General features: G+C 39.3%; 1 protein-coding gene across 3 annotated transcripts; it reads right to left on the reverse strand.

The window, feature by feature from the left end:
- Nucleotides 1–2,573: 2,573 nt before the first annotated feature.
- PTGR2 (prostaglandin reductase 2) lies at nt 2,574–16,862 on the reverse strand. Of its 3 annotated transcripts, XM_046941708.1 has the most exons (11): nt 16,784–16,862; nt 12,670–15,204; nt 12,472–12,540; nt 11,699–11,817; nt 10,919–11,110; nt 9,837–10,007; nt 9,014–9,223; nt 8,132–8,253; nt 7,406–7,493; nt 6,627–6,666; nt 2,574–5,383 (listed from the first exon to the last, which is right to left on the reverse strand). In XM_046941708.1, exons 3-11 carry the CDS (start codon nt 12,524–12,526, stop codon nt 5,319–5,321), a joined length of 1,062 nt encoding a protein of 353 aa, XP_046797664.1. In that variant the 5' UTR covers nt 12,527–12,540; nt 12,670–15,204; nt 16,784–16,862; the 3' UTR covers nt 2,574–5,318. The 3 variants fall into 3 exon arrangements, with proteins under 3 accessions (XP_046797664.1, NP_001026366.2, XP_046797665.1); NM_001031195.3 differs by lacking the exon at nt 12,670–15,204; XM_046941709.1 differs by lacking the exons at nt 12,472–12,540; nt 12,670–15,204.
- Between the last annotated feature and the right edge of the window lie 28 nt (nt 16,863–16,890).

Below are 16,890 nucleotides of genomic sequence, written 5' to 3' on the forward strand. Positions count from 1 at the left end.
TAAGGGAACTGGTAATACCTGGATGAAGCTTGGACAAATATGCAGATGCTATTACAACAAATCTGGAAGCCACCCTATAAAAAAATATGCCTTTTCTCCTCTGTTGCTCTGTGATGCCCAAAAGATGCAAATCAACATGGTGAACTAAAGTGAAATGTTCCAGTGATAGCAGGATTTGTGTTGACCTAATTAATTGCCTAGTTTGGGTCCTCTTTCAAAATTAAGCTCTTCTGCTCACTAACAGGATGCATTCCTCTTATATCAATTAGCATTATGTTGAGAAAGATGTCATAGTGTTGCATGGTTTTTTCCAGTTCAGGGATGAGTTAAGCCTAGAAAGAGTTTATCTTTCTTTCTTAAAGTTTATCAATAAAACAACTTTGGCATTTATTAATTCTAGCATGTTGTTCTTAAAATAGTATCCTGTGGCTGCTGGGGGTAACCATAGGAACCTAGACATCTTCTGAAGTCGAGTATCCTTTCCAAGCTGTTCAGTAAGAGGACAAGACATGAAGTGAGCAAAGCAAGTAGCAGGTCATGGAATCAGACTGCTATGTATTGCCACCAGACATCAGCAACATCTGCAAAAAATCAGACTTTCATTGTATAAATGCTTCTTTTAAAGTACTTAGCAGGTTTGGGTAGTTCTGTTGTGTTTCTGGTTTTCAGTCTGTGTGGTGAGAATGACTTAAAGTATTTGATTCTTATTTCAGACTACTTTGAAAGTGTACTGGAAATAGATTTTCTTTTGTAAAGAAAAGTTCTGATAGTGCTTTCAAATACCTTTTGTTGTTGAAGCTTAACTTTTTCTTAAGCTTCAGAAAAAGCGTCTAATTTTGTGAGTTTGGCTAATGAAAGAGGATTTTTTCCTTGTGCTTTTCTCACGCTTTCTATGGCATACTGAAAAAGGCTAGAAAAAAACATCCAAACAAGAACAGATCCAAGAGTTCAAGGAGGAAAACTATTCTGCAGCTGCTTGGGTATCTGAGGCGGTGAGTCATGGCTGTCTGGAGGGCAATGAAGGCTCACTCTGAAACTCAGCTGCATGGACAGACTGTTTTGGTTTGCAGTGCTCATTGCTGCCCATGCACCTTTCTAATGGGATTGCCATTGCTGAGAAGCAGGGGGAGGGCTTTGGGTAGTGGGATGTAAAGGCAGTACCATTACAGAGGTGAGAGCAGTGCTAGACAGTATTCTGCCTTTCTGCAGTCACCTGAGAACCAGGAGCAGGAAGTCCTACTGTGCTGCCATTTGTCCAAGCTTCACCCCATCCTTTACCAAATTCCCCAACCCAAGGTGCAAGGAAAGCAAGCAGGGCATGATGGAAGACAGAGAGGCTCCATGTTGCAGAAGAATAGGAACTTAGGGAGGGTCGCTGAGGATGCTGTCCTCAGAACTAGAGAAGCCAGTCCAAGAAGAGGCAGGAGCAGGGGCAGATCATAGTCCCATAAAACCTCACTGTGCTTGTTCACTGTTTTCTCTCAGTCTCCTATAAGATAACACCTCCCTCTTCTTAGATAAACACTGCTTAGCTACTTTGTACTTGTTTTCTCTCAATACTGCTGGCCACTCTTAGCACCATTTAGCATTTATCTTAGCATCATTAGCACTCTACCTGGTTCAATGTAACTATCCAACGTATCTTTCTGGTTGCAAAATTGTGTCCATGTGGCTAAACAGGCAACTCATTCTTGTTTGTGATTTTCTGTAAAGTTTCCAGTTGTGCGTGTCACAAGTTATTCTCTAGGTCTGGAGTTTATTCCAGCTCTTGTTACCACTGCAGGATAATGCCTTCTGCCTATGATCTTTTATCCCTGGCAGTCTGTTTATGGACTGTGTAAACACTTCCACTTCCCTGCTGCAATACAGGGAAGCAGTGTTAGACAAAAAAGCAGTAAATAGTCCTGCATCTGCTGCTTCTACTACCAGTGCATTAGAAAGAAAGAAGGTAGGAAGCTACTTGAATGGTGTCTGCCTTCTCTCTCCACTTTGGCTGAAGTTGGTACTATAAACTGCAACAGGAACCACTTATATGGGGGTTGGTAAGCTCTTTTTCCAGGTATCTGGTATTTTCCATTTAAATCCTTGCACTAAACCATATGACCTAGCATTAATCTGTAGCCAACAGCAACTTTTCACAGTGCATAAGGAAAAGAGATGAAAAATGGGTGTGCATAAAACAGGCAAAACATAAACAAGTGTAAGATAGGCTCAAATAACTTTTTTCAGTGATATCTGTCCAATGCTGTTTAAATGTTACTAGTTGCAACAAGAAATGCTTATTGATAGACTGCATAGCCAAACTTCCAGTACCTTCTTATGGTCACAGACTTGCTGCTCTGCATTCATGTCTGCCCCTGCTTAAGATCATCTGAACTACCATGCACTGTCTCTGTATGGTAAGGCTTCATGCATGTTGGTCCTCTGCAGTCAGTGGTGGTGCTACATCTGGAGCGGCTTGGATTTTCCTCAGCAGTTATTTGTTACCCTCTGTTAAATGAGACCTCCCCTACAGTGCAAAATGTATGACTGCCTAAGAGTCACACTATTACAATAAAAAAATTAAGACAAGGTTGCAAAAAATATTTTTTATTTACAAGTATAGGCACTTCATTTAAAAGACTTTCTTCCTTTTGATTTTTATTTACTCTGAAGAGATAATGTTAAACCAGGGTTCACAAGTACAGAAGTTTCCTAGCTGCTGGGAGTACCACAGTTAAGTCTACTTTGACTGTCTGCATCTTTTTTTTTTTCCCTGTAGTCATCTGACTTATGCTGACAGAATATTCCTCTCTGAGTTACATAATCTATTGGAATGCTGCAGCAATCAAGCTGCCTTTATTACAGTAAGGAATTAATATCTCAGCATGACCTCACTGTAGGTCACCCTTCACATCATCAGCCTTTATTAGGCTTACGGTGTGCATGGATTACTAAGCAATTGCTGTAAAAATCACAGTGCTGGGAATTTTAAAATTTAATTGTGTTTTCAGTTGTGAAAACTAAGATCCTAGAGGCTGTCCTTCCTGAAGGTGTCAGCTCACGGTCCTCACTCATGTGAGCTCACTCTGGAATAGCTCTTTAGCAAACAATGTTCAGAAGTCCAACACTGGACAAGCAAATGCAACCAGAAGTATAAGCAAGTTGCCTTCGCCCATAACATGTGAAAATATTCTTACACCTTTTCAGCAGTGGTTACTGTTACGCTACCTTATTTATGTTCTTGCAATACAAACTGACCACAGGTCATGGATGAAATCTCTTCTGAAATGTACACATGTAAGTAACTGGAATGCTTTGGGTTAAAACAAAAGGGTCTTTAGTTTCAAGATCACAAGGCATTTTTTCCTCAAAACTTTGAAACTGAAATAAAATTGATAGATTAGAGGAAGGCCAAATATAGGAAAACGTAAGCAAGAGGATGTTTAAATTTGTGTGAAGAAGTGAGCTGTTTTGGTTTTTTCTTTTACATTTGGAGATGAACTTTAGGAATGAACTACACTTTAGGAGGAGGAAGTTTATTCAGAAAGATTGTTACGGTGCATTAAGGCCAACCTACTGCCTGGTAGAAGTTCTACTGCAGAAAAGGGCATGCATTGCATAACAGCCTCCAGGCTGATGCTGATTCAAGCTAAAGTGCGTGCAAGTGGGAGAGGAGAAAAGGAAAGGTGACAATTAAACCACATAATCTGACATACCAGCACACAATAGAGAATCTGGTTCTGTTTGGAAAGGCTGTGTTCCCCTTAGCTCCCTCCTCACTCTCTCTCTCATCTATGTACAAATTATCAAGTCTTTAAGCTGGAAATGCCCAAATTTCAGGAATATCATCTATAAACAGTCAATAAGAAGGAATTCATAGAATTTCTTACATCTGATGCTTTCCATCTTCATTTGCCAACTTCAATGATACTGATTTTTATTCCACAATTTTGGCTTCTGTCCCAGCATGACACTGTTGCTAGTGCTCAAGTTAATGATGTTGGTATTGGATTGAGAATCTAGCGGGAAGTGAATGCAATCCTATAATGCAGGTGTCTTTCTCTTCAAAGCCTATAGCATTAGTCACTGTATGCTTTCTTCCAGGGTCAGCTTCAGCACTAGGAAATCAAGGGACTGTTTTTCACAATGATACGAGGCAGTTCTGAATCTGTTCTCTTTCTGCAGTGTGCAAAAAGATTTAAATGCCAAATTTCTTGAATATTGTTTCTCTCCTAGTTCTTGGATTCCACTTAGTTTGAGCCTAAGTAGTGACTCAAGATCTAGAGGATCCATTCTCAGTCTACCCTACTGCTTGGATGCACTCCTCTTAAAGGCAAATATTTAAAATAAAACCAATAGCTTGCAAGTTAGAATGTCATAAATAATACTAAATAAATGTGTCAATGTTTCTAAATGTACATAATGGTGAAATTCTAATGGCTTTAAGATAATTAACTGTTCTCTTTTCAGCTGTTCTATTTTGAAGACATGTTTAAATTGCATCAGCCTCACTTGGCTTGAGGTTATGTTAGTCAGACTTGGAAATGGTGGCTCACTTTTCAAGCTTCCAGAATGGTAAAAGAGATTATTGCACCAAAACAAGCTAGCCCTTATAGCTGGACCTTCCTCTGATGAAAGTCTCAGGTGGCATGCAGATGGAATTCTAAATGAACTAGGTGTAAGGTACTCTGAAAAAAGGGTATATAATGACCCGATGCAGAGAAATGGGAAATGCAATCAGTGGAAACTTGTTCCAGATGGCAAAATAGAAGTATCTTTGATACTACAGAAGTTGAGTTGTAGAAATTGAGTTTTTGATTGCTCTTAACTGAAAAAAAAAAAAGTAGAAGACTTACTATTTTAAGATGATAGCCAGATTGATTGGACTGTCAAGCTAAGCTTATACTCGTAAATGAAAAATTCCTGGAGAAGTTCCTGGCTACTGAGACAAATTGTCATAGGAATGACACATGTACATAAGTACGTTCTTCCAACATCCAAAACCAGGTGGCTGTATACACATTGCTTATTGGAAACAGTTCCTGAGGTGGTCTAACTTCCAAACCATACCCATGAATTATTTGCAAGTGTGCTAATTGGCAGCTATCAAATCATGTCAAATATATTACTGTTTTTAGTATAAATTATTGCATTCCTGTTTTCAATTCTGTTCAGTTTATTAGCTTAGGTTCTGCCTTAGCATCCTAAAATGTCTGCTTTCAGTATATACTGAACAACTTAACTGCTTATTTAAAGGGGAAATTGATATAGTAATAAGCAAGTTTTACTTATGGAATTATTATAGAATCAAATTACTTTTCCCCAGGCAATGACTTTTACTTAGAAACTAAGACGATCTGTTTTCCAATATTGCCTCCATTCATCATGGACTGGAAAGCAGCTTAAAGAGAAATAATGAAATAAGTTAGTTCCAAATAAAATATGCCAAGGAACTTCTTTTAAAGAAAATGATGGAAGCAAACCTATGAAGTAGTCCCCCAAACAGGAACTGTATATTTATTCTTAATGATATGCCAAATTAATGCAGGAAAGAAAAAACAAACTAGAGTAACAAACTGCCACAGGCAACTTTGTGGTTTTTTTAATCCATTTTTAAGTACCTATTTTACCCAATACAACTTAATGATTATATTTTTTGCTTTTGTTATGAGCACACAAATGCCAAACATGAAGATCAAGCATGACTGGAGAGCCCCCAAATACTGTCAGTTACACAAACCTTTGTGAAACAAACATACCTATAAGTACTGTGCTTATAAACACAGCAGTGCAAAGAATGTGACAAACTGATTCCAAAAGAATGAGTAAATAAAGTATGAAATATGCCTGCAAAATTTGATCCAATTCCCTCAAAATACATATTTTCTACCATTAAGTATCAACAGTAAATGAAAAGGTAGAAATAAATGCATATCCTATATGTTTGGGCCAATGCCCATTTCTACTGATTTTTCAGTCTTACAGAAATAAATGGACTACATCATATTCTTTCCTACTACTCAATAGGGATGCATTCTTACAGTGCATCTCGAGTCACCTGGCTTTTTATCTTTGCCTCATTGGAGTCACAAGACCCCCATGGTTTTTATACTCATTATAGATTTTTGGATGAGGCTACAGGCTATCTTGTTTCTCCAAAAATATTAATTTTGATTGTTTTGCTGTAGCTAGTATGTTTTTCCTTTCCTTGTGCATAGCTTTCAATTTATTTTTTGTTAGCAGATCTAGTAACAAGTACTGTTAGAGATAGACTTTTTTTTTGTTTTGAAGCATAAGTTCAAGGTTTCCAAAAGACCTTTTTGTATGCAATTTCCAAGAAATGGGCAATACCTTAAATCAGTAAGACCAGAATGACTGAATTGCTAAGGTAACAGTTTAAACACTCTAACCCAACTCCCACCTCCCCACACTGTATAACTGGAGAAAGAAAACCTGCAAGCTTTATATCCAATAAATTTTTAAATGTGTACAGTGGATTTCTTACAGAACACTTTAATACCTTGTGATTTTTATTATCTAAAACATGATTTTTAGTGTTATAATGAAGAACAAGAATCTGAATTGGCAAATGGCTTCTACTATTGTTGAACTTCATGTTATTAGAAAGTGTTATAAAAGCTTACCACCAATATTCGCTAAGCCTTCTACCACTGTCTCTCTGACCTGTCAATACAAAAATGTCCTCTTAGCTTTTGACAAAAAAGATTAACATCTCTCAGAAACTGCCACAGCAATATTGAAGATTCTCTTGCTACAATGGACAGTGCTCTGTTTCAGTTACCTACGTTCCAACATCAAGATATAAGTCAATTATTTGATAAACCTATAGCTAATTTAGTCCCTTGATCAGAACTGGAAGATTTGTGCATGTGCCAAAATCCTATATTTTGGGATTCTTCTGGGTAACCATACTGATCAGCTGAAGAATCAAAAACTAATTTAGAAAGACTTCACAGGGGAAAAAAAAAGATACCAAGAACCTACCAATCAGGTACAAATACAAAATAATAAATAGTGACTATAAAGCTTGAAACCAACTTTCTGACAAGATCCCCAACAAGCATTCAGAACTAAATATTCTGTGAAACATTCAGTGACTAAAGTAAAAATTTTTGAAAGCCTGATTCCCTTAAGTCAAAAAGCACTTATATCCTCTGCTGAAAGAAAGAGTACAGATATCAGCATCATGTCTGTCATACTGCAGCCACACCATTCTTGGTAGATATTCACTATAGGTGCTACCTATTAAGCTTTCACATGTACTTAAGCATTCTTAAGAAAATCTCTTTGATCCTGAAGCATGGTAAAACAGACAGAGACAAAGAAAGAGTGGTACGAGTACAGAAAGTCTAATCTGAGGAGATAATATCAAAGGCCACAGATTAAATGTAAAAATTCCTACCTTCAGTTTACCTTCTTGGATCCACTGACAGAGTTGTAGTATGCTAGCTTCTTGTTTGTCCATATAGTTCAACACCAAGAATCTTTCTCTGTGAAAGAAAAGAATGAGCCTTGAGCTAGGAAAGGCTGATAAGCGTGTTTTGAAATCTTCGCAAATTTTTAAAGAAACACAACAACATTATTGAAACTGAAGGAATGTCAGTACTGATTACAATGATGCTTGCACAGCTTTGCAAGCTCATTGAGACAGAAGCAGGAACTTGAGAATAACAATGATCTTGGACAAAAAAATTTCTGTTTCAAGCATCAAAGAGAAGCATAACAAAAATCAAGAACTACTGCCACAAAAACAAGCAAATGTCCATAAAATGCAGACAGATTTTTTTTTTCTGTAATGGACTAAACAATGGACCTGAAACTAGATCATAAGTACCAATTCACTTTTTAGCTCCCAAAAATTTTGCATATGGTGCTGTCACAGCTGCCTACAGCAATCAAGAGAAACCAAACTGATCATTAAAATTGATCATTGTAGCAATGTACTGATCAAAATCTCCACTGCCTTCTACTAAATATTGTGGATTTTAGTTTTTTTAGTATTGCAACATTCTGTTGCAATTACACATGCCTGGTGTGGATGTACAGACTATCTTCTGAACATCAGACTCACAAAATCTGTAAGCAATCCACCTAGAACCTGGTCACAAGTTCCAAAGGAGAAACGTACCTTGTGATGTTTCTTTCTTTCTGTATTTTTTCTGTACCAGGAGGCAATGGAGGAGGATAAGGCACATCTTTGTTATACTGAGAAATCTGTCCACACAAGATGATATGGCTGTTCTGATTCATCTATTTGGGACAGCAAAAGTGAGACAAATTACATTCCTTGGTTTCATAATCCACATTTTCTAGAGATGCACTAGAATATATCACAAAATTTTCACGTGTCCTTATTTAGAGTCACCCCTCCTTGGAAAGAGCAGAATTTCAGTCCCAGTCAACCTGTGACAACCATTGAATAGACAAATGCAGACAAAGAGTGGAAAAACATGCTATGCAGTATAAGTAGCACTAAATATGAGGAATATAATAAGTAGGTTTTTTTACCGTGTGCCTTTTTTGTCAGGAGAGGGGATAATAGGACAAAGGAAGTTGGATACAGCTGTTGGATACGGGCTGTGATTTACAGATCCCAAAGACAGCATTGCCACCAGGGCCTCTCTGCCATGGGACACAAACTTGTTTCATGTTAACGTGAAAGAGAGCTGGTCAAGAGCATTTCTGGAGGTCCGGCAGAGCTGCCAGTAAACCAGTACTAAAACACAAGATTACTGCACTGACAGAGAACGTTTTAAGAACATTACTGTCTCCTGGCCAAAGAAGCAAGAGATCAGAAGTAGAAACTATGTTTTCAGCAGTGTACTGTAAGGCTAGCCACGTAACAGGCACTGATGTCAAATGTTTGATTTCTTCTCAGGATCAGGATCAGCACCAAAATTGGATCAACAAAGTGGAAAGCCTATTCTGCTGTACTGCAGGCTTAATTCAAAGCTGGGCACGCACAGACTTTAGAGAATATGAGAATAAACCTGATAGTCAGCATAATCACCTGGCTTATAACTGTATCACTAATGTCTCCACCAACATTGTCGAAGTAAACATCCACACCACCTGGGCAGAGTTCACGGAGCTGCTGTGCCACATTCCCTGTCTTGTAATTGATAGCAGCATCAAACCCCATTTCTGAGACCAAAATGGAGCACTTTTCATCTGTGCCAGCAATACCCACAACTCTAGAGCATCCCTCCAGACGGCCAATCTATTGTTAAAACAAAACAAAACAGTAAGGAGAAGTTGATCATTTTCCCCACACATAAGCATTAGGGATGTCTCATCCCACTAAACCCAAGACAGCAAATTTTAGTGTACATTCCCATCCCATGTGACATAACTGCAGCAAAAGAGCCTTTTCTTGCTCCTTCCTCACCTGTAGAGAAGGGGCAGTTCCCAACAGAATTATGCTGTCTTTCCAAATCACTGACAGTAGAATTACCAACACTTAGCAGTACTAGAGAGCCAAAGTGAAGAAAGGTTTACTGCATTTGATCATATAGGAAAAATGGAAGTTGCCAGTCAACTCAAACACTGTATTCAAATGGCAGACTACTATAAAAAAATACACTGAGTATATGCCTTTATAGTATCCACCTCATTCACTTTGGACCATTTTCTGCTATCCCAGTTTCAGGAAACTTGAGTTTCCTGAACTCATACCTAAAATCTCTCAGTGAGAGTGAGACAAATCTGTGAACCTTCCCGTGAAGTTAAACTTGTTTATATTTATAAAGGTTTTATCTGTAAGTTTACTAATCGTCATGTTTCAGAACACAAACTTAGTAACCGTATACCCTTTGTGTCTTCAGCCAACTTACCTGGCCAGCCAAAGAACCGCAGGCACCAGCTGCTCCACTCACCACCATGGTCTGATTGGCACCCACAGTCACGTGGCCTTTCTCTCTTATACCTAGCAAGGCTGTCAGTCCTGTCAATCCAGCTGCACCAAGAAAGTAGGAAAGGCGTCCATTCACAAGTTCTGGAACAACCTGCAAAACAAAATCACATGATGTTCATTTCTTCTAAGGTGAGATTTTGCTGTTTGTTATTTGATGGATGATACAAGACTAATTCAGGATATTTACAAGGCACGGTACAACAGACAGTGGTAAGCTAGCTATAAACTAGTTCTACCTTAACTACAAGTTTATATTAAATGACACAAAGATTATACATCCACAGTTTTAGAAAGAGGTTGTGAGCAAAATCACTCACAGGAGCTTAAATGATGGAAATATCAAAAAGTGTCCAGGAGATTAGAAGTCTCAGGCAATGGCAAACTATCCCCATGTTAGCATAAAGGACAAAATAGCAGTGTTAACAAATATTAGGATTGCAGATCAGTGGCACAAAGGATCTTAAAGGAAATTTCTTGGAAACCGTACATTCTTAAAATACAGCAATTGTCTGTTTTATGTTGAGGGTGATCAACACACGTACCTAATGTACTTTTACCTCTCCACATCCAACTTAATATCGAATACCCTGTCTTCTACGGAAGAAGTACAAGCTTTCACTAACATGTTGGTAAATAAATGGAATTAAATGTGCCTAAAACCTTTCATGGCTACACTTCCATGGATCAGGAGCAGATCTACCTAGAATTAGGATAACTAACAGAATTAACTAACAGAAGCAACGTTGGGGAAGTTTATTAAAACCACAACAAGTGAAATAATACTGGCATGCCTGATGGCCAGCAAAAGCATTCACCTTTTTCACTGTTAAAAGGAGAGAAAGTTGGTACAAATTTTGCTGACTGTGAGTTCATCTGCCTTTTGAGAATGTGTTTCTTCATTAATATCAACTTGATTTTGACTCAGAAATAGTATCATTAATTACTCTTTAAAAAAACATAGATTTATGAAAATAGAATGGTGACAATCTGGGTTCTGTATACCTTTTGTAGCAAGCTTCCGTCCAGAATGGCCACTGTCTGCCAGGGCCAATTGAAGGAAGTGACAATGTCTCCTTTAGCAAAGTTATGATGCTTGCTCTCCTCCACAACCCCAATGCCCCCACCATCTGCAACTTCAGACAGCTGCCAAGGCAGGAGGTAATCTGAACCCGTATCTTCATTCATTCGGCAGCGCTGAAAGACAAGACCTTAATATGAAGCTCTGGTGGAACACATCCTTTGGTTAATAGTTCAAATGAAGCTGGGGATGAGATCTGTTTAAAACATCAGACACAATGGGCTACTCAAAAATCTCTCAATAAGATCTTTCTGTCCTTGCTTCCCTAAGATCTTTCTGTCCCTGCTTATTCACTCAGTACAAAAGAAGGATCATTTTAATCTCCTTCACCAGTATTACCAAAGCCAACACATTTTACAAACGCTGCTTCAAAGTCAGCCTCATAACCAAAGACAACTGGCTTGGACCTGACGATTCCCACATAGGCACGACTGCATGAATCACAGCAATGTAGGATTGAAAAAAACACACGGAAGTCATTTAGTCCATCTCTATGCACTGAAGAACAGCAAAATATATTTAGATCATCCCTCACAAAGAGATGTTTAACAAAACAACTTGGCATTTGAAATACTTTCTTTGTATTTCCCATGTTTTACTAGAGTCTTTACGATTGTTAACTTCTGCGTTAAACATCATGACAGGTACAGAGTTTCAGGTAATTTTTAAAGAAGTTCTGGCTTAGTTCTAAGCTCATCACCTACCATGTATGGATCCACAGAGAGATACAGGGTTCTAACACGTACTTGTCCCTCTTGCACTGTGTCTGGTATCGTACTTTGCTCCAGTCTGAAGTTTTCAGCCACTGGCACTCCATTCTTACCTAGAATCATTTTGAAATGAAACAAATAAGTGAATCAACGCAGAGCTTCCTTTAATCAATAGGGAAGGTATTTTTAATTATGGTAGTCCCTTTTAAAATATGTTAGCTTGTCTCTGTTCACAGGTATAAAACTATCAGCTAACTCAGTAGGCTGAGATTTAAACAGGTGTACTCCCACCATCCACACTGAAGACACAGCCATAACAGACATTCCAAAATGCTCAGCTAACCCCTCCTGACTATTTGATCCATGTTAGTGGATCCGATGGCATTATGCTTACCTGGCCAGTACAAGGTACTTGCACTTACTGATAGTTTCCATGCTGCTTGCTGCAGCAAATTCTATAAAAATATTCTAGTAATCTTACAGAAAGAAATGTCAGAACTAAAAAGCAACGCTTCATAATCTTTCTTTGCATTGAGTCTCTACTCTTAGGGTTTTCTCATATATTGTGCCTTTTTTTCTCAATCAAGACTTCAGAAATCTGTGTGTAGAGATTAAATAAACACACTTCATAATAAATTTTGTTTATTGTTGCATACGGTATTAAGATATGCAAATCTGAAGTTAGTTTCTGCTTCTACTCTCACCACTTCAGACTATTAGGCAACCATGACAAACACACTGATCCCTTACTGCAATAAAATACATACCAGGGCGTGAATTCAGCACTACTCTTTGTATAATCATCCCTGCTTTTGCAGCCATTTCACACTGGACTCCTACAAAGGAAAACACTGCTTGAAGGGCTGAAACATAAAATCCCTTGAGAAAGAAAACGGGGCAAAGTACTGAACAATTTGGAAATGGGGGCACAGGAGTTATGTAACACACGTTTTGACATCACTTACAAATCCCATGGGAAACCTAACATCCGCTCTGTCCCCTACAGCAGTAAGGGAGAGCTGCAACATCTGCTGAGCTACGAGCATCCCACCAGGCACTGCTCTGCTCTCCTACTGCTCTGCAGGCATTTGTAGTGAGAGCAACCTGATGAGCAACCATAGAGAGCTGTGAAAGAGAGGAAGAACTAACAAGTGGATGCAAATACAAACAGCTTATCCAAAACAAACTAGACTTAGAGGTGTGGTGCAAGTGAAATCCTGCAGACACATTTCCAGAGTGCCAGAATTTCACCTGTGCTTTCTGACTTCTGCCAAAGTCTATACTTTTCAGATAATGCTCTGCCAAAACACAGTGCTCTGCTGTTGTTCCGTTGCAGTTGGATCCATCTGCAATGGCCTGATATCCTGTCAAAGCAATTGACAAGAGCAGGCCACACAGTGGCTTCATTGCATGAGACTCACCACCTTTGGTATTCGTGCCCAATAGTCATATAAAACAATCTCAGATGAAAAATAAACAGGCTTGTGAACTTTAAAACAAATCTCTGTGAAGTATACACTCACATAAAATCCTAAGAAGAAAGACGGCCTAAGGTAAACATTGGCAAATCATGGGTTCACCATCATACTCCACTACAGATTTCCTGTGTGATCTTAGGCACGTTGTTTTCTAGCCATTTCATAAAATATTTTCAGGACAAAAATCTGTATTCTTCTTCTAAACTTTGAAGTGAGCAAGTCTGTTCTCACAATGGACTCACAGACTTTATAAACATGAAATTACATATTTTTACTTTGCATTTTGTGTCATTCCTGAGCCAACGCAAGCGTAAATGATTGAATTTTGCATTCTTGAGTATCTGAATCCTCTTACACTAGCTTGGCTGATAGTATCTGCATAACAAAATTACATTCAAGTGGTCCACATAGCAATTGTCTTAGCATCTGAGGATCGGTGTTAATTGCATGAGCATTTTACAAATGGCCGGATTGAGGGAATGCAATTTAAAATCTTCCAGTAAACAATCTGCACACATACAGAACTTGGCTTAAGTTTATAGCCACTAATGACACTGCTCTGCAGAAACAATGAGTTAAGAATGTAGCGAATACAAACTGACCTCAACGTGACAGTTCACATGAAATCTGGACAAATCATTCCTCTAAGTACTATTCATATTCAGTTCAAACCTATCCATGGTATTAAGTGTTTGATCCACTGTTTATAAACCACACAGAGTAGGCAGAATCACTGTACAGCTCATGCCTTACAGAAGTGTCCGTGCTCAGAACCGATTCTATTTTTGTTATCCTGAAACCAAATACCCTTATTATGCAAGCACAAAACCCAAATCTGAACAAGAGATCATGAAAAGCATTTTTATTGTGTCCAACACATATTTGTAATATCTGCTTTCTACTACGGTACAGAGGAAAAAATGCAGTTCTTAAAAAAGTATTGAATAAAGATATTAACATACTAAAACAAAGGAAAAGCAGTACAGAATGGCACGGGAAGACGCAAGTGGAAAAATATACAATGTAAGTTTGGATTGCTTCTCTGAACAACAGAAGTTCTGAGGGAACAAAACTGCTATTGGTTTCCCAGGCCATTTTCACAGCTTTAGGCTGAGAAGCCTGCGTACTAATTCAGTCTGAACATCTTCCAGATACCGCGAGTGGGTGGACAGGAAGAAAAAGAGGCTGGCAAATGAAGTGCCACCCATTCTGTGACAGCTGTCACAGTAATATATACCACTGGGGATGGACATTTATTTACAGATATGATTGCACTTGTCCTGCAATGCAAGCCAGTAAGCACACAAGCAAATGTTCACATCAATATCAAAACATAATACAGAACAATCTTTCCTCATTTCATAAGCAGTAAATAATTGAATAAAGAAAGAAAGAAGAAGTGCCATCGTTGAGCACCATTAACTGAAGAAAGCTTTGGAAGAAAGAGAACAGATTTTTTTTAAGATAAATAAAGTGGTTTTGACCCATATACATAAAGCCTTTCAACATACATTTAATGTAAATATTAAGGACACTTCAGGATTTTTTGTTTTGTTTTGTTCAAATTTTGAAAAGACCAATAGGAAGCGGCATGTACTACCATCCTGGCTTTTCCAAATAAAAAGTCTGAGTTTTTTATTCTTTAAAACAAATGGAGTAAAAATGGTGAGTTTTGACATCATCATTCTAGGCCAAAATTGTCTGACCCACATTTTGAGTAAACAGCATTAGGCTGCACAACAGCAGCACCTCCAGGGCACTCTCAAATACATTCTAGCCCAGTTTTATTCTTATTTCCTTCTCCTCTCGTCTTTCTTCTCCCATTTTTGCAAACTGACACAACTACTCCTTTTACAAAGCGTAAATTCTTCAGCACTAAAACAATCCAGTTTGTTTGTCTTGGGCTTGGTGCACAGATCTGCTTGTTTCTGACATTGTTCATAAGACAGTTTTCAGTTGCATGTACTTCTGACAAAATAATTCATCTGCTTTCAAGTTGTCAAAGCCCACATCAGGTGTGGTCTGGTTTAAAGAAAGAAAAGAAAAAGGAAGAGTGGGTGGTTTATTCCTCCGGTATCAGGCCAGGCAGCCAATATAAGCAGAAGACAAGGCTTGAAATCTTCTAAAACTTTATCAAAATGTCTTAGGATCCGTGTTTCCTAAGAAAGAACTTTGAAGGAAGAATGATTTTGAATGAGGAACACACGGGAAGGAAGGACTGGTATTATAAATCAGTGAGAACAAAGAAATGTGCAAATAATGGCAACATAAAGGCTAGCAAAGCACAGAAATATAATGGAGAGAAATGGAGGTACTGGGAACAACAAATGAGGAGGTGAGACCAAGAAAGCAGAGGTGAGGAAAGATGGGCAAGAAGCTTAGGTCTATGGGGGAAAAAAAGATGTAACTAACTGAAAAGAACAAAGAAGTGAATGTAATGTATTATGTATCAAAGTCTTATGTTCACCACTCCCCTAAGATGTTAGAACACAACATTAATTACATTGCAAAGTCAAGTTTTCAAAAAGTAGAAGCCACAATCAATACAGACTATGATGGAGAAAAAAAATGCATACCATAAAGAAGTATTTTTATGAGCTGAACTAATATATTCAGATTTCCCAATGTCTCATGCTTCATTTAATTCTCCAGGTGAATTCCCACAGTTCCTCCTACAGTCAAACTGTACTGGCATACTGATCAAAAATTCCAGTGGGTACAAAGACTCATGTCTACATACAGTTGGACCGTATAAACTTTGTTTTTTTCAGATTTAGGCGTCATAAAGAATGAAAATTCCCAAGTATCACCTCTTGGGCAGGTCTGGGTGTGTTTTTTTATAATAGCTGCCTTGTATTAGAGTTGACGAAAACTGTTTAGAATTACCAGCTCCCAAGGCTTATTTTCCCTCAGCAGAATTTCAAGGCACAAATGAAAACAAGGGTGCAGATGGCTCCCAGAAAGGCCGGAGCGTCACTCTGGGAGAAACACCTGAGATGGCTGTGAAGGCTCTGTGATGCAGCACGGGAACTCCCACACACGGGCAGTCCCAGAGCGTACTGACTGAGCACCTTCCAGGGTGTGAATAAAGACTGCGAGAAATCACTGCCGCCCAAGGCGGAAGGGACACTGGAGACCATCTGCGAATGGGTCAATACCAGAGTTTCTGAAGCCAAGGGCAGAACAGCATAGGAGAGAGGAACGGAGAGAGGTCAGAAGCAGAAATGAATGTTCAGATTTCACATCTGTGCAGCAGGTCACAGCCGGGCGCACGAGATGAGTCCAGGAGCACGGGGCACCTCCACTTGCCCCAGGCCACAGTGTGATGCACGGGCTCTATAAAGCTCGCTTCCCAGGTCTCTTTTTCAAGTAACCCACAAAGTCTCTTCCAAGCCTAAACCGGGTGCCCCCGCCGGCCCGGGCAGGAGGCGCTGACCGCGATGGTAACAGCCCTGAGGGCGGGCAGGCCGCTGCCCCAGCTGACGGAGGGGGCTCAGAGCCGCCCACCCACCCACCCACTTCCAGCCCGGCGCGCGGGAGCGACGGTTGGTGACAGCTCGCACCTGTCTCTCGCGCCAGCAGCCACGCACCCCCCTCTCACCTTGAGCCCCTCCTGCAGCGCCCCAGCACGACCCCCACAGCGCCAACGGGTGGCCGAGCGGCCCGCCCCCTGTGCATGCGCACAAAGCCTGCGCGCTGCGTGCCTCC

Source organism: Gallus gallus, chromosome 5 (assembly GCF_016699485.2).
Source record: "Gallus gallus isolate bGalGal1 chromosome 5, bGalGal1.mat.broiler.GRCg7b, whole genome shotgun sequence".
Taxonomy (NCBI): domain Eukaryota; kingdom Metazoa; phylum Chordata; class Aves; order Galliformes; family Phasianidae; genus Gallus; species Gallus gallus.

Coding starts and splice junctions, on each gene's coding strand:
- PTGR2 (NM_001031195.3), bottom strand. CDS start 12,526: ATGGCTGCAAAAGCAGGGATGATTATACAAAGAGTAGTGCTGAATTCA. Junction 11,818..12,471: donor AGTGCTGAATTCACGCCCTG/GTATGTATTTTA, acceptor AAATGATTCTAG/GTAAGAATGGAGTGCCAGTG. Junction 11,111..11,698: donor TCTCTGTGGATCCATACATG/GTAGGTGATGAG, acceptor CTTGTCTTTCAG/CGCTGCCGAATGAATGAAGA.